At 39.7% G+C, this 21,201-nt stretch overlaps 2 protein-coding genes across 2 annotated transcripts; one reads left to right on the top strand and one right to left on the bottom strand.

Annotated features, from left to right (window-relative positions):
- Positions 1 to 644: 644 nt before the first annotated feature.
- LOC121503941 (5-hydroxytryptamine receptor 3A-like) lies at positions 645 to 5,551 on the bottom strand. The gene is made up of 8 exons (XM_041778563.1): positions 5,488 to 5,551; positions 5,257 to 5,405; positions 3,045 to 3,151; positions 2,790 to 2,959; positions 2,508 to 2,632; positions 1,245 to 1,455; positions 1,000 to 1,161; positions 645 to 905 (listed from the first exon to the last, which is right to left on the bottom strand). Exons 1-8 carry the CDS (start codon positions 5,549 to 5,551, stop codon positions 649 to 651), a joined length of 1,245 nt encoding a protein of 414 aa, XP_041634497.1. The 3' UTR covers positions 645 to 648.
- A 4,460-nt stretch (positions 5,552 to 10,011) lies between these two features.
- On the top strand, positions 10,012 to 16,964 carry LOC121503434 (inward rectifier potassium channel 16-like). The gene is made up of 2 exons (XM_041777848.1): positions 10,012 to 10,109; positions 15,707 to 16,964. The coding sequence occupies exon 2, from the start codon at positions 15,735 to 15,737 to the stop codon at positions 16,881 to 16,883; it is 1,149 nt and encodes a 382-aa protein (XP_041633782.1). The 5' UTR covers positions 10,012 to 10,109; positions 15,707 to 15,734; the 3' UTR covers positions 16,884 to 16,964.
- The last annotated feature ends 4,237 nt before the right edge of the window (positions 16,965 to 21,201 follow it).

Below are 21,201 nucleotides of genomic sequence, written 5' to 3' on the forward strand. Positions count from 1 at the left end.
CAGCAAACATCTATGAATGTATTTATTCAATGATTCTGTGAGGTAATTCTGGAATAATGTGTTCGGGTTGATAGATTTATCACCTTCATGTTTAATCTTTTGTTATGGCTTTGAAATTCCACACAACTTTATTGATAATATTTAAATAAAATTTGATATGTTTGAAGTACAGACTGTGTATGAAAGGGAAAATTGCAAATAGAACTAAAGTTCACAGTGTTTGAAATCAAGCTACTTGAGTTTCATTTTACCTATAAGTTGGAATCTTTGTTCTCTGAATACATTATTTTACTCCAAAAAAAAGGGCAATGCTTCTGGCTTCAAGTGATATTCAAGGAATTCACCATATAATCCCTTCAGATGACCCAACACACAGAGTAGTTTCCCATACACCACTTTTAATGCATTATTGTCTTTCATTAGCTGTGCTTGAGTAGTGGGCATGCTTTAAACAGTACTGTGAATATTTTAAACTCAAGATAAATGCCTTGAAGAGAAAAGACAAATCCAAGTCAGAGTCAGAGTAGCTGTGTAAGGCATAATGAGGCAGTCTGCCTGCAGTAAATGATTTCACCACTTTTATGTGGATAAATATGAACTGTATTCTAAAAGCATTAGCATGCATCTCTTCATAGGCAGCCTGTTTCATCAGTACCAGAAATCAAAGTGATTGACAATACATGTATGCATCGTCATGATAAGAGTCATAGTGATGAAATATGCAATGGCAATGATTAAATAGCACCAGAAAAATATTTTGTCCACCGTCGTAGCGATCTTCTCGTATCTCTCACTTTCCTGTGTCTTCTCTCTGAGTTCTTCCAGAAAGCTGACCACCTTACTGAGCATCCGACTGTCTCCCTCTGAGGCGTTCAGCTGGACCACACTTATGTCGGCTTTGACTTCTGTAAGGATTGAAGAGACAATCATACAATGATGCAGGGAAGAACTGACGACAGGTAAGATATGCTGAAAAAGATTTCAGTGAGTATTCCACACCTTCATCCTCTCTTTCCTCACTGCTCCCTGAGTCTCCTTGCCTTGAACCCTTTTTGGGCCAGCAGCAGAAAACTAGACTGCCAGTGCCGGCCAGCCCTGTCAGCACCATGGACACCAACATGCTGAACACCAGGAAGACTAGACAGATGCAGAAGTGGGTCCCTAAAGCACAGAAAGACAACGCCAATGATGATGATATTTTATGTGAGTCTGTGAGCTGATTTTGTGTCTGCATGCTGACTGACTGATGATTGGGCTGCAGTGGCTGTCCCCAGGGAGCACATCATTGAGGATGATGAGGAACATGGTGAAGCTGAGAACTAAGGTGACTTTGAAACAGTTGCGTTCACCACCTCCCAGCGGCAGAGCAAAGCTGACCACATCAGCCAAGACGAGGAGAATGCTGGGCAGCATTAATGTTATGAAGGGGTTAAGATATTTGACCCTCAGTCCCACCTGTGCAGGAGAAAAAAGACCCAAGTCCACTGTGCATCACTGTGGGGTTAAGAAGGCGATAGATATGCAATAGTAAACACATAACGTTAGATTTTCAAGATTTAATAGTAAACATGTAAGGTTAATCTAATAACAAAACTACAAAACCCTGTTTCCAAAAAAGTTGGGACATTGTGAAAAAGTTTTTTCAGCCTACATTCAATTGAATATGTCTGGGGATTTCTCATGAATAATGTTGTAACTATCAGGGGTGGAAAATAACAAAGTACATTTACTCAAGTTATTGAAATTGATTTGCTTTATTGTTTACTTGTACTTTTTGGAGTACTTTTTTTTTGCTCTATCTCATTTGGTTACAATTCTACCCGTGGTTAAAAACAGATATGCATTGGGAGCGCAGAGCTCCCATAGGTTTTTAAAGAGTTAGGGGATTTATTAAGTAACGAAGTATTTACTGAGTAATTGTTGATTAATTATTAAGTAATTCCTTGTAATATTGTGGCAATTCTCTGGTAATTAGGATTTATTTTAAGGACTTATTTTAATTTACTGGGTCAAAAAAAGAAATTACCTGGGAATTACCAAGCAACTTCCTCTCTTAATACTTCCACATTTTGTGTCCTCAGCCCCCAGACTCTTAGGCGTCATTCACACCGCAACCTGATCTGATTATTTTTGGCCATTTGTGACTCATATCAGATTTTTATCTGACAGTGTAAACAGTTCAAGTCATAATGAATGGGACATTTTCAGATCCGAATCAAGCCACTGTCAAATAAACAGTGTGAACAGGCAAAAAAAAAAAAAAAAAAAAAAAAAAACAGATCTAAACAAAAGATCAGAATTGAGCATTAAGGCCTGTAGAATGAACTTCGCCTCACAGAGTGCTGTTAGAAGAAATGGCGCATTAACACATGGTTAAACTCTCCTGGCACAACTTTTTGGAAGATGTTACAGGCATCAAAATCAGAGAGTGTTTGTTTCTAAAACACAATAAAATCTATTGATCAACGTTAAAGTCCAATCTAAATCCAATATGTTAATGAGCCTACCCTGATATAATTGCGGTCGTCTCTATTCAACTGCTGCTCCAGATAAGCATACTCTGTCTGCCAGTCTCCATGGGTGCCATCCACCACCTTTAACTCGCCACCAAAGTCCATGCTTGTTCCACATCCTGGGAGAAGAGAAGTCTTCCATTGAATGATACCCCACAGACAGATACCCCACAGGGGGACAGATCCTCATGGGTGGGACAACCCTTGCTCGCCCCAGGTAAAAACCCAGTGTTTTGTTTCATATCTGTGAATATTTCAGTGAATATCTTAGCTCACCATCTCTGTACCAGGTCTGGATGGCGACAGGGCATTCATCAGCAGCGTAGGGATAGTTGAACAGGTTGACCTCACAGTTCACCTCTGCACTTAAAACAACAGAGTGCACTATAGTGCCATTGTTGTGGACAATCAGATCCCGGGAGCTGTGTTTCATGGTGGTTAATATCCTACACAGGAGAGACACGTGAGTTAAATTAACTTAGAAAATAAGTAATGACTGTTTGATGCTGCTATGATGAGTAACTGACTGACCCATTTGTTACGTGTAACTCTGGAGTCCAGACTTTAGCTACTGGGAGGACCACTTCATCAAACGGGTAAACAGATGGGTCCCAGGTCAACTCTGGATCATTCCACCGCTGTGGATGGAAATCAAATTTACTTTTGCATGTCTGTCAGTCAGTTTGGGCATAGCACTGGCATATTTGGAAGAATTTAAAATGCTTACAATCGTGGCGCGAATCTGACTTATCAGGCGGAGATTCTTAGTGTCCTGTTTAAAAGATAGCACATGAAGTCAGTACCTGTAAAACAAACTGGAAGTATGAAAACCACTGAGGTTTAGAGTACAAAAAGTCAAAACTTGCCCATGATAGAGGCAAAATCTACTATTTTATCACCTCTTTTTTTAAGACATGCAACAAGTGAATTTTGCCTGCACATTTGCATTTATTTTTCTTATTACTAGCCCTTCAGGCCATATTTTTTTAGCTTTTTAAATCTCACCAGATGATTGTGGCTCAAAACGAATGAGATATGTTAGCCAAGATATTGTGCAGATAAAACTGCTTAGGTTCCTTGTGTGGAACTGCCTCCACTTAAATTGGCTCTAGTCATTTTTTAGTAGCAGACACTTTGTTTTCCATTAGTGTATACATTAGTGGTTCTTAAAGAGTGTGGCAAAGCAAGACAGCTCTAAGCGTGCCGTGGAAATATTAACCAACATACATTACAACAACTAAAGATACTGTTTCATGTGCTAAAACAGGCTTTTGTGCATGGATATGAATATGGTGTGCCTTGAGATTTAGTCTTGTTCTTAAGCATGTCTTGGGCAAAAAAGTTGAAAAAAAAAAACACTAGTATACATCACTATACCTCAGAATAGGTAGGGTCATCATAGCACAGCTGTGCAAAACAGCTGTAACAAAACATGGAGGACATGGAGAAGATAGTGTACCTAGTTCTTGATCTGTGGCTTTTGTCACCACAAAAAGATGAGTTTTATCCAAAGACAGGACAAAATACGACTGAAAAGTACAAGAGAGTTTTGGAAGTCCTACAGCGGTACAAAGCCAACAAGAGCGGTTGAATTTTCAGTGCTCTACATCCGGCTGTGATACTCCAAGAGACGATACCTGACCACTTAGTGGTCAGCAGTGTCTTGATGTCACAGCAGCTTCGTCATCCTAAGATAGCAAGATAAGCAAGTTGAGATCTTGAGAAAACAACCATATTTGACTAATTATCATGGCTGAATGAAGTAAAATAAAATACAGATGTGTTTGTTGGTTCAGGGCTTCCATACATCAAGCCGTTCAGCAAAATTGCACAGAAGTGGAAAGTAACTAATTACACCTACTTTGGGGTACTTTTTAAAAATCGATACTTTTAATTCTAATTTTTACTCCCAAAGACAAAACTGAACTCCATTCTGGGTGAAATAGCTTTCCCCATCAATTCCCCATCATGATCTTGGGCCGAGGGTTTAGTTGGGTTTGTTTTTTGATGTGACACGTTTACACCATGAGTGAAGTTATCCACTGGGTTAGGGTCCACACCAGTGACTGCAGGTGCTCTTACAGGATGCATAGTGTAATTTCTTTATCGGCATGCATTGTTCAGCAAGGATGAGGTTGATTCTCTGCTTTGTACTTGACAGAGAAGACCCACCTTACCACAGATTTTTCGAGACTTACTGCAGTGGTACTGCCATATTGTAAAATGTTTGACTCTTTAAAAGTTTAGTTGAACTATATGTAGAGTGGGCAAGTTAAATTTTACTCTATATCAGTTTGATTAACCACTGTGTACTCTGCTTTATCACAGAGGTGACTTTACCTGAACAACCTGGTTAGAGATCTTTTCTCTTGTTGTTCTTGCCAAAAAGGAAACATTATATTTTACAGTACAACTCCCAGCAGATACTCAGTGCTTTAGGTAAACTTTAAATTAAGTACTTTTACTTTTACTTGAGTAGATTTTAGACAAGCGCTTGTACTTTCATCTTGTAATTTTTTCAGATCTCCCAGTGGTTACCTACGGAAAAAGCTCCCTGGCCCACTTTTATTCCCGACCCACTGTTTGAGAACCATGATGCAGGCTGCCAATGCCCAGATGGCTTTAAACTAGTGTAATGAGACTTTTTTAACTAGCAACTCAACTTGCTTCGATTCGATTTGATTTTTGAAGTGTAGGCGTCCTGCAAATCTCTGTAACAGTAAATGAACAACATAATACTTACAACAGACAGAGTCTGGTACTCGACGAAGGGCACTTGAATGGTTTGGGTGCAGTTGTGGTTCTGTGGCTGAGATGAATATCCTCTCTTGATCAGCGCTTCAGCCAGACATCTGCGGGTGACGCAGGTGGTGGACTGAGCATCCCCATGCCCTGAAATTAGAGATCAATACAACAAAATCTGAGTTGTACATTTCTCAGACTTCTCTGATGGATTTGAGTGAGAGAGACTTACCTGCTGTTAGAAGGGTCAGAAAGAGGACTGTCGTCCACCCACTGTTGGTGAAAAACATCATCATTTGTGACTATGCCTCTGCAGGAATCCAACTATCACAGTGCAGAATGGTTAACATCTATCTCCTCTTTAGGTTCCAGCCTGACCTTATGCTTAAATAACCCTGTGTGTGACGTTTGACCACATCTTCACAATGCAGGCACACTACAAGACAATAAGACTGCTCTACGATTGTGTGTGAGAAATCCATTGCGTGATTAATGTCAGTGAGTCTTCAGCATATCCGTCACTGATCCTGTGTAAACAGTCAGATCAGAAATGTAATCACTCATACTCTGTTTACCTTTGAGCAGGTACAGGTTGCTCCAGCTGCTATCTATCATTAAAGCTGGCCGTGCGACTCTACATTACAATAGTGCAGACGGAGGAGTGACCTAAAGCTGCCAATAATAAAGGCAGGAGTTAGTCTCAGAGACAAAGACTTGTATTTGCTGTGGTTTCAGGGCAGTCTGCGTGTCTTCTTACAGTTAAGCCTTTAAAAACAACTTGTTTTGACAGCTGGATGATGATTATTCCTTTTTAATCAGACATTAAGGCTCATTTAGTGACTGTAAAACTAATTGTAGTGCTTACATAACTGCTCTGCATTTATTTTATATTTTAGAGTAATTTCAACCATCTGGAGGTGTGAACTGTTAACATCTAACATTAGAAATAGAGATATGAAATAGTCTCACAGTCTTTATTGGTAGTCTGCAATTTCATGGTTTTGCATATTTGTTAAATGTTTCATATATTCAAACAAATTTTCATATTAGACAAAGATAGCTCAAGTAAATACAAAATACAGTTTGTAAATGATGATTTCATTTATTATGGGACAAAAGCCATCCAAATTTACCCGGCCCTGTGTGAAAAAGTAATTTCCCCCTAAACCTATGAACTGGTTGTGAGTCTTTCACATCGTCATGGATGTATTTTGGCCTACTCTTCTTTGCAGAATTGTTTTAATTCAGCCACATAGGCTTGTTTAAGTCATGCCACAGGATATCAATCAGATTTAAGTCCGGACTTTGACTTGGCCACTCCAAAACCTTCATTTGGTTCTTTTAAACCATTCAGAGGTGGACTCTCTGGTGTGTTCAGGATCATTGTCCTGCTGTATAACCCAAGTTTGCTTGAGCTTGAGGTCACAAATTGCTGCCCGGACATTCTCCCTCAGGATCCTCTGGTACAGAGCATAATTTATAGTTTCATCAATCACAGCAAGTGGTCCAGGTCTTGAAGCAGAAAAGCAGCCCCAGACCATCACACTGCCACCACCATGTTTAACTGTTGGTATGGTGCCCTTTTCATGAAATGCAGTGTTAGTTTTAAGCCAGATGTAACGGGACGCACACCTTCCAAAAAGTTCAACTTTTGTCTCTTCAGTCCACAGAATATTTTCCCAAAAGTCTTTGGGATCATCAGGATGCTTTTTGGCAAATGTGAGACAAGGCTTTGTGTTCTTATTGGTTAGCAGTGGTTTTGGCCTTGGAGGCCATTTATGCCCAGCTTCTTTCTCATTGTTTAATCATGAACACTGACCTTAACAGAGTCAAGAGAGGCCTGCAGGTTTTTAGACTTAATGTAGCGACCTCCCAGATGAGTCGTTGATGCGCTCTTGGAGTCATTTTGGTTGGCCAGCCACTCCTCGGTAGGTTCACCACTGTTCCAAGTTTTCTCCATTTGTGGACAATGGCTCTCACCACAGTTGATAGGTGACAATGAGTTGAATTTCTTTAGATGGCGCCATACAGTGTTGCTTTTTTGAGCTCTTTTAGTCTACTTATTTGTCACACGGGTTTTATTTAAGGCATTTATTCATTCAACAGATCTAGGTGAGGCTTGTGAAATTGACCTCAGCTTTCCAACAAGTGTGGTTAATCCCAGTTAATTCATAGTTATAGATGGGGGCAGTTGCTTTTTCACATATATAGGGCCAGGTTTGAATGTCTTTTTTCAAAAAACATCTGACAAAACTCTATACTCAGTGTCCTGGACATGCACACTAAGTAAATTTAATGAGTCAAGAGATTTATACTCCCTGAATGTTTCTCCAGTATAGACGTTGGATTTTTCCACAAAGTTATATATAGATTTCTATCTGAAGTAACTTTGGCTGTTTAGTCTTATAAGGCCAGCAGTTTGTGTGGCTCAAGGGTCAGTTTGTGACAGTAAGTTAGTTAATCAAGTTAATCTCCTCTTACTTTAAGTTATAGGAGACACATTCACTACTGAGCAAAAATAGTTTTCAAAGTTAATGTACTTATGATAGTCAAGACTTGCATTTAATATTAGTTCACTTTAAATTTAAAGTCATTTGAGTTTCAATTTCACTCTCCCTTCGTCCTTAAAATCATTACTTATTCAAGGTAAGTCACAATTTGACGGAGAAGTTCTGCTTCATGTCTTATTCAAGTTTACCAGCATTTTTATTTAATAGGGATTGTAAAGTGATTTCCACATTGTGATGTGTGTGACACACTTCCTAGCCGTATACGTTGGCCTTTTTCTGGACCGTTGAACCGTTGAGAAACCAGTCATGTTTCATACCTGACTGACCTGATCACTATCAGTCAGGGCAGAGGTTATCACCCTGTGGTTGGAAATATGTCAGACAAACAACACCCTTCACTGCTACCCAGACTGTCAGGCTGTCTGTTATCAACTTCATCTTCTCTGGCTGTGATCACTGGAAAAACAGGTGCATAGTTCCTCTTCTGAAATCAAAATTCTCTAAGTGTGGACATATCCCAGTCTAGACTTTCCTATATGTGTCAGATTTCTCTACTGATATTCTATTCTTCGTGTGAACAGCCCTTTTCCAGCCACAAATTCTCTGTTGGATTTTGGTCTGGGCTTTGACTTGGCCACTCCAAAGTAGTTTTCCCTGTACACTTCAGACCATTGTCTTGCTGGAAAACAAAACTTCTACCAAGCTGTAGTTCTCTTGCAGACTGAATAAGATTGTCCTCCAGGATTTTCCTGTATTTTGCTGCATTCATTTTTCCCTTTACAAGCCTCCCAGGGCCAGCTGCCAAGAAGCATCCCCACAGCATGATGCTGCCACCACCATGCTTCACAGTGGGGATGGTGATGTGCAGTGTTTGGTGTCTTGTCTGGTGGCCAAAAAGCAACATTTTGGTCTCATTAGACCAAAGAACTTTCTTCTACTTGACCATGGAGTGTCCCACAAGGTTTTTTCGTGAACTCTCATCCAGATTGTAACAGATTTAAACTGATGCAACAGTTGTATGAAGAGCCTCTCCCATCTCAGCTGCTGAAGCTTGTAACTCTTCCAGAGCAGTCATATGTGTCTTGGTGGCCACTCTCACTAGTCTCCTTCTTTCACGGTCACTCAGTCTAAGAAGACGGCCTGATCTAGGCAGATTTCCACATGTGCTGTGTTAATCCCATGTTCATTGCCTTGGAATTTTGTTTGTATCCATCCCCTGACTTGTACTTTTCAATAAACTTTTTCAATTTCCTTGGAGTGTTCCTTTGTCTTCAGGGTGTAACTGTAGCCAGGAATACTAATAAACCAATGACTGGACCTTCCAGACACAGGCGTCTTTGTACTACAACCACTTCAGAAACACTGAGGTGATCAACATTTCACTAATTGTGAGACTACTAGCACATCAGTTAGATCAAATGTAATGAGACTATGCTCGATGTTGTTTTCTTGCCTCACATGGTTCATGACACTTAAACCAATAAATCAATATACAGTCACATAGTTTCACCGTTTATGGCTTTTATTATGTTCTGTTCTAAAGGAAGTGGCACTGTTTTCCTTCTGTCTACGTTTTCACTCCTTCTTTATGCCTGTAAATGGCCGACCTGTTATTTCCAGGTTATCTCTCTGAGGAATGTCTCTTATCTGTGTCCTCACACTTCATCTTCAAGAAACCCAATAGAGGATGATTCAAGGCAACTTCAGAGGGTCATGATCTATTTTTAAAATCATAACAAGGCTGTTGCTGTCGACCTCTTCCTTACAAGCCTGCAGTGCTATTATGACAGCAATAAACAGGTTTTTAAAGTCATCGTGTCCCGGCGGTCGAGCTGTGATCTCTTATCAGAATCAAATTAAGGACGAGCGACACAAAGGAAATCCCTGTGCCAATTGCAGCGCCTCTACCAGCAGGGGCAAAGGTTAACTTTCTGTCTAATGAATCATGGAATTTTCTGAGGGAAATGACTTCAAAATCACAGAGCAACCCATAAATCATCAATATTTATCTGCCCTTGTCCATTTATGGACCATTAAGGACTATTTAGATTATGCAAGTCTTATTTTAGTATCCAGAGGGAGTTAATAAGTTAAGAGGACCAGTGTAGTCTGTGCACAAGGGAGCCTCTGAAATATTCCATAGGTCATAAATTCCCCCACATTGTCCAATAAGGTTTCAGACGGAAGTGATTGCAGGGATATTAGAAGAAAACAGGACTTTGCCTGAGGACCAGGTCGGCCCCTGAGACTTTGCAGCCAGTCGAACACAGAGGTTACTTTTATTGTGGCGACATATCGCTGAAGGCTTGGCAGATCTGATGGGCTTCTGATTTCTACTCTGCAAGTAAGTGGAATATTCACATGAACACTGTTGATTTTGCACCATTTGTAAATTCACTAAAGGCCTTAAAGACTCAGTCTAGAAAAAGACACCATGAAAAGTACAAGTAATAAAAAAATCAATCTGAGAAAATAGTTTTTTTTTTCTGATGAAGAACAAACAAAAATGTGCAGTGGGATGTCTTCCCATTTCAAGATTTGTGCTTTAAAATATTAGCAATGTCAACCAAGCAAGGTTGTTTTATCTTAACTTTATTTATACACTCTTCAGTGACAATCTGTCCACAGCAGTACTTCCAATGCTTTAAAAGAAAGAAACAACATGAGAAATTTTACAATTCTACACATTTTAAAACAAGAAAAAGGTTTTTTTTTTCTCCTCTGAAGTTTTTTGAAGCTCATACATGTGAAATATAAAGCATCACCATAATGCTTTCTTATATTAATTGCTAGATTCAATCTGGAATAAAACCTGGATGGGTTAGGCAGAAACACGCCAAGGAACAAAACTGTGAGATTTATGAAATGAACTTCACAAAGAGCTACTACCGCTTTGTCTATAAGTCCCAATCTATTCACAAAGTGTCTTCAATAATATTTCATAATGAAAAGAAAATGCTTATTAGTGATTAAACAGGCATTATGTTGTACAGATGTGTATGTAAAAAAGAAAAAACATACTTCCAATAAAGTTAGGTTAAAAATGACAAAAGTGATTACAAACCTCCAGTCTTAGTTGTTGTCCAGTTGGGTTTCTGTGCCATAGTGCTGGACTGTTGGACCATTTATAAAGACCTGACAATCTTTCCTTTCAATGGATTCACTGTCTTCTGTGTAACATCAGGCTGCAGTTTGCAGGACAATCATTTGCCTCATTATAAATGCATGGTTACTTGGTAACTTGCTGTCTTTCTTTGCATGTTTCTCCTCCTATTTTGAATAACAGTCCCTGATGAAGCAACATTTCTGCATAAATATGATTGAAAAAGGCATTACAGATGAACAAAGGTGTTATTTGAATTTTGACAGTTGTCTTGCATTCTTTAATTGGTCAGTTTTACAGGGAAGGTGGTTTCATTTAGGGGTGCAGAAACATCTTTCTAAACTTTAAGCTGAGCAAAAACATTTTTTTGATTCGAACCCTCATGTCTGCAGGTGGGTGCAGTGAATCTCCGTCAGATAGGGCCTTGTGGAGTTTGCTCTTGTTTGTTTAACTACTGTCTCTAGATTGCCCATAGATGTGAGTGTGAATATCATTGGTCTGTCTGTGCAATTATGTCACCTCTGTGAGTGACCGGTCACCTGTCTAGGATGTACCCAAACTCTTGCCCATCGGCAGTTGGGATTGGCTCCAGCCCCCCCTGCGACCCTAAATGGGATAAGTGGCAAAGATAATGACTAAATGAATGGAAACTGAATATTAGAGATTGTGTACACACAGTGTTAGCAGACACTTACTGTATACCACTTTAATATCAAGGGTCAAAAGAGTAGAGCAATATTGTACTCAAGCAAAAGTACTTTATTTTAATTAACATTTTCTTCATTATGAGTAAAATTACTACTCAATAAACTAGTGTTCATTTTGTCAACTAAAGCTATGACTAAAAATGTCAGTGCTATACTGCTGGGCATCCAGAGTCCATGATATTTCTCCACTGTGCAGATAAGGTATGCCAGTATTTCATTAGGGTGTTTTAAACAAATTAAATCATTAATAGTATTTAAAAATGTAAAACACTCATATCATGTTGCAGTGTTTTGGTATTACCCTATTTCCATGAGCTAAAATCAAGACAGGGGTTGTTCAAAATTGGGAAATTTTTGCATTTTATAGATTTTTTTCAGGACACAAAGCCTGAAAAACAGGACTGACCAGGGTAAATCAGTCAGCTTTGTAATGTCTCATCATATCATCTCATCAATTTAGTGTTTTTGTTCCTTGAAAGCCATTGGCGCCAACTTGTGTCTGACTGAGCTAAGAGGGTGGGGTTTAGCAATAAGTCAATTGCATGGTCTGACACCCTTTCACTCCCTTGTCCCTGTGCACCGTTTTAATGTTTGCTCTTGAAGCAGACCAGGTTGGATACGCCACATTTTAACAGCTTTTCTCCTTCATTATGCTGAAAACATGGAAAACAGTGAGCAGTGGGCATGGGTGTCTTATGAATTTGTGCAGTGCATCTGTACTATCATAAGCTTCTCTAAAAAATTAATAGAGTAAACTCAAAAATCTGTGGTAGGACCTACGTATGCTGCTCTGTCTGACAGGATGATCAGATGTCTTTGATTATGCGAAAAACATCAGAAACAGCTTAAAGCTCTTACCTGCAGTGAGTTGGTTCACTTTGCAGGTTGTTTTAAGCAGGTTACACCCTACTTGTAAAAGGACACATACGGGTGTACCAGCAACATATAAGTAGATTTTTTTTCCTAAAGACTTATTTTGGGCTTTTTGTGTCTTTATTTGCTAGAGGACAGTGGTGAAATGCGGGAAAAGGCCACAGGCCGGATTTAAACCAGCTACATGTGGTCAGGTGACTCACTACAGCAATAAAAACTCTATAAAAGCCTGATAGATGTCGTTCACAGAAGTACACAGTGTTAAGAATGTATTGATCAGTGATTTTGCCTACCAAACACTCACAAGTACATGATAGCGTGGCTTTCATCAGTGACAACTGAAGGAGCTGTCAGATTAATGAAGGCAGTATAACCTGGTGATAAAAATGTCCTGACTCTGATGTATTTTACGTTTACTGGATAGAAGGTGATGTGGTTAAAGTTTGACGTTTAAGGAAACAGTTGGAGGTGAAAGCTGTTAGAGGCAGTTAGAGGATAATAATTTACCCTCATGAGGACAAAAATAGGTGAAGGTTTTGCTTAATTTACCATGACATACTTTCTTTGAACATTAGGATCGATTTTTTTCTTGCTCTGTCAGACAAGTCACTACAGTCCTTTTGTACTTGATGCACAGTCCTAAATGTGGTTTGTCCAGCCCTGGTTAGTCTTGTCAGACTCTGTAACTATATAATCATATAAACCTTTGAAGACACTTGTTGTGGCGCCTTATGTATCTTACATTTTTGCCAAGAAAAGGTTGGGTAATGCCTATATATTGTTTTTCAAAATAACAAGGGCTACAAATACTGGTGACCTGCAGTTATTTATGACACATAATTTCGTTGCACACCAAAAAGTTTTGGAGCAGAAAAAGGTAAAATAGTAAATTTAAATAAGTTGAGTGAACAGAATTAGTAAGAAATGTTTCAGTGTTAAACTTCAGTGTTGAATGTAAATGAACAGAATGTGATGCTTTTTGAAATATTAAACTCTTCATTAAGTTAAAATTAGCACAAAGAGAGCATATCAGATGTTGGAACTAAAGAATGTTATTGATTAAGAAAGGCATATACAGCATATCTCCTTTTTGATGCTGTGCTATCAACACTCTCAGAAAAGTTGGGACAGAGGCAGCAGAAAACTGGAAAAGTTGGGATTGATAATGGCATAAAATTAAAAAAATAATGAAAATTAAAAAAAAAATATCCACACATTTTTTTAACATATCATGACTCTGTGCCATTCTTGGCTTCAACCCCCATTCCAAAAAAGTTGGGGCGCAGTGTAAAATGTCAGTAACAGTCTATATGTGAGCAGACCTGCTCCTGGAGTTTTGGAGGGCTGTTGTCTCATTCTTGATTGATGTAGGCCAGTTCATTACCTGGACTCTTTTACTGTGAAGCCATGCTGTTGTGATGGATGCAGTATCTGGTTAAGGCTGTCTTGCTGAAATAGTCAAGGCCCTTCCCTGAAGAAGAAGTTGTCTGGATGGGAGCATGTGTCGCTCTAAAACCTCTATATCCTTTTCAGCATTAATAGTGGCTTTCCAGATGTGTAAGCTTCCCCATAGGCACTAATGCAACCACATACCATCAGAGATGCAGGCTTTTGAACTGAGCGCTGTTAACAGGCTGGATGGTTCTACTCCTCTTTAGTGCACAGGACAAGGCATCTGTGGTTTCCAAAAAGAATTTCAAATTTTGATTCACCTGGCTACAGAACAGGTTTCCATTTTGCCTCATTCCATTTTCAATGAACTTTGGCCCAGAGGAAATGGCGGCGTTTCTGTATTGTGTTCACATAATGGCTTCTTCTTTGCATGACTCAGCTTTAACAAGAGTAGGCAAAAGTTCTTCTACAGGGATACGAACGATTCACTGCCAGTTATCAGAGGATGCTTGCTTTCCCCAACAGTGTTAAGTTCGTCTACAAAAACTATGACTAGAAATGTTCATCAGCCTTTTTTTCCATGACAAAAACTAGACTAAGACTAACAAAAATAGATCTGACAAAAAGTAAGTTTAGTTTTCGTCAAGATCACTAAAACTAGACTGAAATGTAATGTAGTTTTTGTCGGACATTCAAAATCCGTGATATTTCTCCACTGTGGGTAAATCTGTCAGAGAAACAATGCATCTGTAGCTATTCTGCCTCTCAGCTGTAGAAAGCAGGGACCCCAGATTTGGCAGGGTGCAGAGACACACTACCATGATTTGGTATCAGATTTAGGCAAGAAAATAAATGCTCGGACTAAAAACAAAGGCTAAAATGTGAGAATTTTTTAAGGACTAAAGCTAGACTAAAATGTTTTGGACTTTTTGTCGACTAAAACTATACTAAAATAAAAGACATTTCATCTAAAGACAAAAACTAAGATGAAAATTAAAAATAGATGCCAAAATTAACACTGTACCACAAGTTAGAATCAAATCTGCACCTACTTTCTTTCTTGAAAGTTTCCTGAAAATGGGTGCAATAGTTTTTCTTTAAACTAAGTAATAAAATTAAACAGTAAAACACAGCAGACAGTTAAGATTGAGGACAGAGTCCAGCTTAGGCAGCCATCGACCTGCCCTAGATCTGATTGTCTTGAACAACAAAAAGGTTTTATAGGTTTTAGCCAGTATAAAAACAACCACTTTAACAGGATAAACAGTAGTGATTGCAACACAACATTACAATGTGATATAAACCAATTGCCACATACAGTGAAGATTACAGTGCTTTTATATAGTGTGTACTTTAGGAAGTAAAAGCTCATCACTCCTGGCTGTAGATGACACAAATGATTATTTTTAAATAGCATTTATTCTTTATTGAGACTTTAAGGTCTTTGCACACTGATCCAGTTTTTCTCTTCAAATCGCTGCCCTTCAATCTCATAATGCATCAGTCATTTTTTCTACAAAGCTCCCCATCAATGTGTAATGTTTGCAGAATAACTGAGGGCAGTCATGAAGGATGTTTTCATTTAGCTTGAAAGGTTGGACAGTGTCCAGACAGTGAAGGGACTTTGGTAAATAATCAACAGGCGTCAAACTAATGTTCTGGAGGTACATTTTCACACCCTGAGAAGCCGTTCTCTGCTTATAACCTGAGGCACAGATCAACCTACGCTGCTTGCTCAAACATGAAGGGTTCAGCTCAACAAACAAGTCTAAGGACCTTTTACATTTAAGCCACATGTAATGAGGAAGATGCTGTCACTCCCTCCTGCTTTCAAGGCTTTTAAATCCTGTATCTGTCTCTCTGCAGGTGACTGAGCGGTAAAGCCCTGGTCAAAATGAGCTCGCAAGCAGGCGAGGATACTGTCATTGATACTTACTACACCACAGTCCACACGCTGGGCAAGCAAGATGAGGGCAGGCGGCTCCGCTACATGCAGAAAGACGGCCGCTTCCCTGTGGTTTTCCAGAAGGCTCCTGGAGACTGGAGCCCTTACCTCATGGACATCTTCACCACTCTCATTGAAGTCCGCTGGAGGGTGATGTTCCTCATCTTCTCCCTCTCTTACATCCTCTCTTGGCTCTTCTTCGGCCTCTGCTATTGGCTCATTGCATATGTACACGGAGACACAAACGATTTAGATAATGCACCATGCGTGGACAACGTGCGTGGCTTCACTGGGGCGTTTCTGTACTCGATGGAGACCCAAGCGACCATTGGCTACGGCAACAGGGGGATGACTGAGAATTGCATGGTGGCCATTATTGTTGTGACTATTCAAGATGTGTTCAGCTGCCTCCTTGACACCATTGTCATCGGTATCATTATTACTAAAATGGCGTCTGCTCGTAAGAGAGCTCAAACAGTTGGCTTTAGCAACTGTGCAGTGGTCAACCTACGAGACGGGGTTTTGTGCCTGTCATGGCGACTCGGAGACTTCAGAGGGAACCACATCCTGGATGGTGTTGCCAGGGCTATGATAGTCCGCTATGTGAAAAAGCCCCAGGGATCCATCGTGATGTTGTACCAGGATTTGGACATCCAGGATCGAGACGTTGTCCTGGCTACACCAGCCACCATCATCCACAAGCTGGAGCCTGGGAGTCCCCTCTACAGTTTGGGCCCTGACGCCCTGCAGGAGGACAACTTTGAGCTGGTGGTGTCTTTCACCTACACTGGAGACTCGACAGGGATGCTGCACCAGACGAGAACCTGCTACAAACCAGCTGACATCCGCTGGGGTCAGCGCTTCGAGGACATGCTTAAAGTTGGGAAGAAGCACTACAAGGTGGACTACTCTCGCTTCAATGAGACCACGTGGGTGGAGGTGCCTCAGGTTAGCGCGGAGGAGTTTGACAGAGTGGGACGTCCTGTAGATGGGAATCAGTCTCACAGTGGTCTCTTTCCATCAGGGAAGAGAAACGGACTAACAAGCCACATGAATCATGACACCACTGGGGAGGTGATGCACCAAACCAGTTTGTAGATTAAAAATAAAGAAATAAATTGTCAAAGCTGTGAAAAAGAGTGGACCCTTACAAGATTAAGGAATATAGCCATGCAGTACAATGTACTTTTGTAAATATATTTATATGTGTCTTTGTATTCAAATACATGTACTTTAATATGGAGTTGCCCCCCTTTTGCAGCTAGAACAGCCTCCAGTCTTCTTGGAAGGCTTTCCACAAGATTTGTAGTCTTTGTCGGAATTTTGTGCCCATTCATCCTGTAAAGCATTTAGGAAGTCAGGCACTGATGTTGAAAGGGAAGACCTGGCTTGCAATCTCTGTTTCAGTTCATCCTAAAGGTGCTCAATGGGGTTGAGGTCTGGGCTCTGTGCAGGACACACTGAACTAAGGTTTTTATAGCCATACTTTGTGCACTGGGGGACAGTCATGTTGGAATAGAAAAGGGTCTTCCCCAAACTGTTGCCATAAAGTTGGAAGCATAGCATTTTCCAAAATGTTTTGGTATGCCGAATCATTAAGAGTGGCCTTCACTGGAGAGAAGGGGCCTAGCCCAAACCCTGGAAAAACAACCCCATATCACTATCCCTCCTCCACCCAGACTTTTCCATCTGACTGAAAAACAAAGAAGCGTGATTCGTCACTCCACAGAACACGCTTCCACTGTTCCACAGTCCAGTGTCAGTGTGCTTTACACCACTCCATCTGACTTGATGATGTGAAGCTTGCATGTAGCTCCTCAGCCATGGAAACCATTCCACACAGTTCCCACTGTACAGTTTTTGTGCTTACATTAATGCCAGCTCAAGTTCAGAAGTCGATATGGAATCAGCAGAGCGTTGGCAACTTTTACACACCATGCACCTTAGCCTTTGACCCTAGTTCATGGCTGTGTTGCTGTTGTTCCTAAATGCTTCCACTTTCTAATAATATCACTTACAGTTGACTGTGGAATATCCAGCAGAGATGACATTTCCCAAAGAGTCTTATTGCAAGGGTGGCATCCAACACAGTACGCACTTGAAGTCACTGAGCTCTTCAGAATGACCCATTTTGTATCACAAATGTTTGCAACTGCATGGGTTAATAGAGGCAAAAAGTGGAAAACAAGGTCAAAAGCAGCAAAACTTAGATTAAAAGTGGCACCAAAGAAGTGGAAAGAATGGCCTACAATTGGCAAAGGTGGCTGAAATGGGTAAAAGTGGGTTAAATGTTGCAAAAAGTACCAAAGACATAGCATAAATGGATAGAAAAAGCGATGAAATTGGTAAAAAAATAATAATAATTTCAGCATCAGAACCCAATGATAGCTTCACACACTTTTCAGCTCCAAAATAAAGTAACTGTTAGCATGGACGCTAGCACCAATGCTGCTGATCAAGCACACATGTTGATATCAATAAATCATAACTGGGAAGGGCCCAGCCAACTCTGTGGGCAGGTCTGGTAACAGTCGACTCCATAATAATATTTTGAGCCTTCCACTTTGAGCGTGATGTCACAGGAACAATGCTATTCTGGTAATGTGGTCTTTTTTAGGCTCTTAAACTTGTCATTTTGATGTTTGTAGTAATCAAATGGTGACGACTTCTGGCTGTAATGTTTATTTTCTTACGAGATGTTGGATTTCTCGACAGAAAGAGATATAAAAAGGACCTCAAACACTGAACATGTTGTGAAGATTGTAGTGTTCAAATAAGTTTTTTTATTACCACCTTTTTACAGTGGTGTTTTCATGTCTATTGTTGTTTTATATGAGCTCATCAAATCATTTTCATGCCAGTTACAGAAACAACAAAAACAACAATTACACATTTTATGATTTCAAATTTTTTGCACATTTTTGGATCAATGGAGGAAATCAGAGCCCCTTGTGGAAACCCACATTTAAGGGGTTAACAGGTCAACTCCTCACAGTCTGGAGGGGCTATTTACAGCAGAGATGCTGATTTGAAAGGTGCTCCTTTACATGTGTCTTCACTTTTTTTAATGAAAATATAACAATATGACAAATAATACTCCACATTTAAATTAAATGAAGTTTTCTCATCTCATTACTGTTTTTTTAATACCATAACATGACACATGTTCCAGTGAGACTCTTTGTGGCCCTACACTGCCATCTTGTGTTCACTCAGTACACTTAAAAGGTGCCCTGCACATAAACACATGGTGACTTTATTATACTAACATCAGTGTCTTTTATAACTGTTTTGTAAAAACAAACATGCAAGGTTTCTACATTTTGAGAAGGTTTTCAAAATGCAATCACATGTAGGCTGCCATTGTTGTGCAATGCTTTCTGGGTAATGATGTCAAATGGTTGCATTGTTTTGCTTCCTATAGTGTCACCCATAAACAGCCTATTATAAAAACAGTGCAGGTTTTAGTGGAGAGAACAATACAGAAAAAGGTAGTGTACTGTAGATTAAGGGGAGTGCAGTTGCAGAGATGTGGGAAGAAGAACAATGCAACTATTTGATAACACTACCCAGAATGCATTGCTCAGTGACAGCCTATACATTAATCTATTTTAGTTTTAAATTCCTCAGAATATAAAGATTTCTTTGTAGGACATAAAAAAGACAAAAATGTTGATGTAATAATCTATCTAGCCAGCTAGCCATCTATGAGTTTAATTTAACCCAATCGAGGAATAACTACAACTCCAATTCCAAAAAAACTTGCAGCGCTGTGTAAGATGTAAATAAAAAAGGTTGCAATTATTTGCAAATCTCATAATCCCACATTTTATTTTTAATAGAACATAAATAACATATCAGATGCTGAAACTGAGACATTTTACCATTTCATGAAAATATTCACTCATTTTGAATTTGATGGCAGCAGCACATCTCAAAAAATAGGGACGGGGCCATGTGTGGCACCCCGTCTTCTTCTGGAAACAGTCTGTAAATGTCTTGGAAATGAGGAGACCAGTTAATGGAGTTTTGGGAGAGGAATGTTGTCCCATTCTTATCTTATGTAGCATTCTAGCTGTGCAACAGTACTGTGTCTTCTTTGTTGGACTTTTAAATTTCTGATCCAAAATTTCTCTGAAAGGTCTGGACTGAAGGCTGGCCAGTTCAGCGCTTGGACTCTTCTACTGTGAAGCCATGCTGTTGTGATCTCTCTGAAATATGCAAGGCCTTCTCTGAAAGAAACGTTGTTGGGATGGGAGCATATGTTGCTCTAAAACCCCTATGTACTTTTCAGCATTGAAAGTGCTTTTCTAGAGGTGTAAGCGGCCTCATAGGCACTAATGCAACCCAATACCAACAGAGATACAGGCTTTTGAACTGTGCACTGACAACAAGCTAAACAGTCCCTCTTCTCTTTAGTCCACACCACACGGCATTCATTGTTTCCAAACAGGATTTCAGATTTTGACTGATGTGACCTCAGAACAGTTTTCCATTTAGGCTCAGTCCATTTTAAATGTCCCTGAGAAGACAGCAGCGTTTCTGAGTGGTGTTGACATAAGGCTTCCTTTTTGCATGATCCAGCTGTAACTTGCATTTATGGATTGTGAACTGTGTTGACAGACAATGACTTCAGGAAGTGTTCCTGAGCCCACACAATGATTTCCAGTACAGAATCATGCCTGTTTCAGATGCAGTGATTATGAGAATCCATGTTAACAAATGTTGAAAAATGAGATTTCTCCAGATTCTCGTCTCATCCCTTTTAATGATTTTATGTTCTGTAGATTCAAAGTCTTTCACAATTTTACTCAGAGCAACATTTTTCTTGATTTGTTCCACAATTTTAGAAACAGTCATACCCAGTCATATAACTGATCTGCCTTTTAACCTGAGTGGGTGCAACATTTTTCATTAGCACCATTTAATTTTCCAGCCTTTCGTTTTCCTGTCCCAACTTTTGAGATGTGCTGCTGCCATCAAGTTGAAAGTGAGCTAATATTTTTCATGAAATGTTAAAATATCTCAGTTTGAACATCTGAAATGGTCTGTTGTGAATAAAATATTGGTTTATGAGATTTGCAAATCATTGCATTCTGATTTTATTTACATTTCAAACAGTGCCCCAACTTTTTTTGGAATTGGGATTGTAAAGTGAAACTTTAAATAAAGCAACTAAATCCAGAATGTATTTCCGTCTCCATGTCCAGCCTTCCTCGGACCCTGAGGTAAAACAGGGATTTGACTCCTCTTACCCTCCACTCAGACTGTTAAATTAACACAAACCTTCCGTGCTCACTCCGTCGAAGTGGCGCCGCAGCTTCCTATTGGCTACTGGCAGGACGGGGGCGGGAATATGTGCACACGTGTTTTAAAAAGTCTGTCCTAGCATCCACAAACATCTTCCTCAGTATCA

The sequence above is a fragment of the Cheilinus undulatus genome, linkage group 21 (genome assembly GCF_018320785.1).
Source record: "Cheilinus undulatus linkage group 21, ASM1832078v1, whole genome shotgun sequence".
Classification (NCBI taxonomy): domain Eukaryota; kingdom Metazoa; phylum Chordata; class Actinopteri; order Labriformes; family Labridae; genus Cheilinus; species Cheilinus undulatus.

What these genes read in the sequence shown, in the direction of transcription:
- LOC121503941 (XM_041778563.1), bottom strand. Translation starts at nt 5,551, where the DNA reads ATGATGATGTTTTTCACCAACAGTGGGTGGACGACAGTCCTCTTTCTG. An exon ending in TCTGACCCTTCTAACAGCAG is followed by an intron (nt 5,406 to 5,487) that starts GTAAGTCTCTCT and finishes CTCTAATTTCAG; the next exon opens with GGCATGGGGATGCTCAGTCC. An exon ending in CCACTGCAGCCCAATCATCA is followed by an intron (nt 1,162 to 1,244) that starts GTCAGTCAGCAT and finishes TCTGTGCTTTAG; the next exon opens with GGACCCACTTCTGCATCTGT.
- LOC121503434 (XM_041777848.1), top strand. Translation starts at nt 15,735, where the DNA reads ATGAGCTCGCAAGCAGGCGAGGATACTGTCATTGATACTTACTACACC.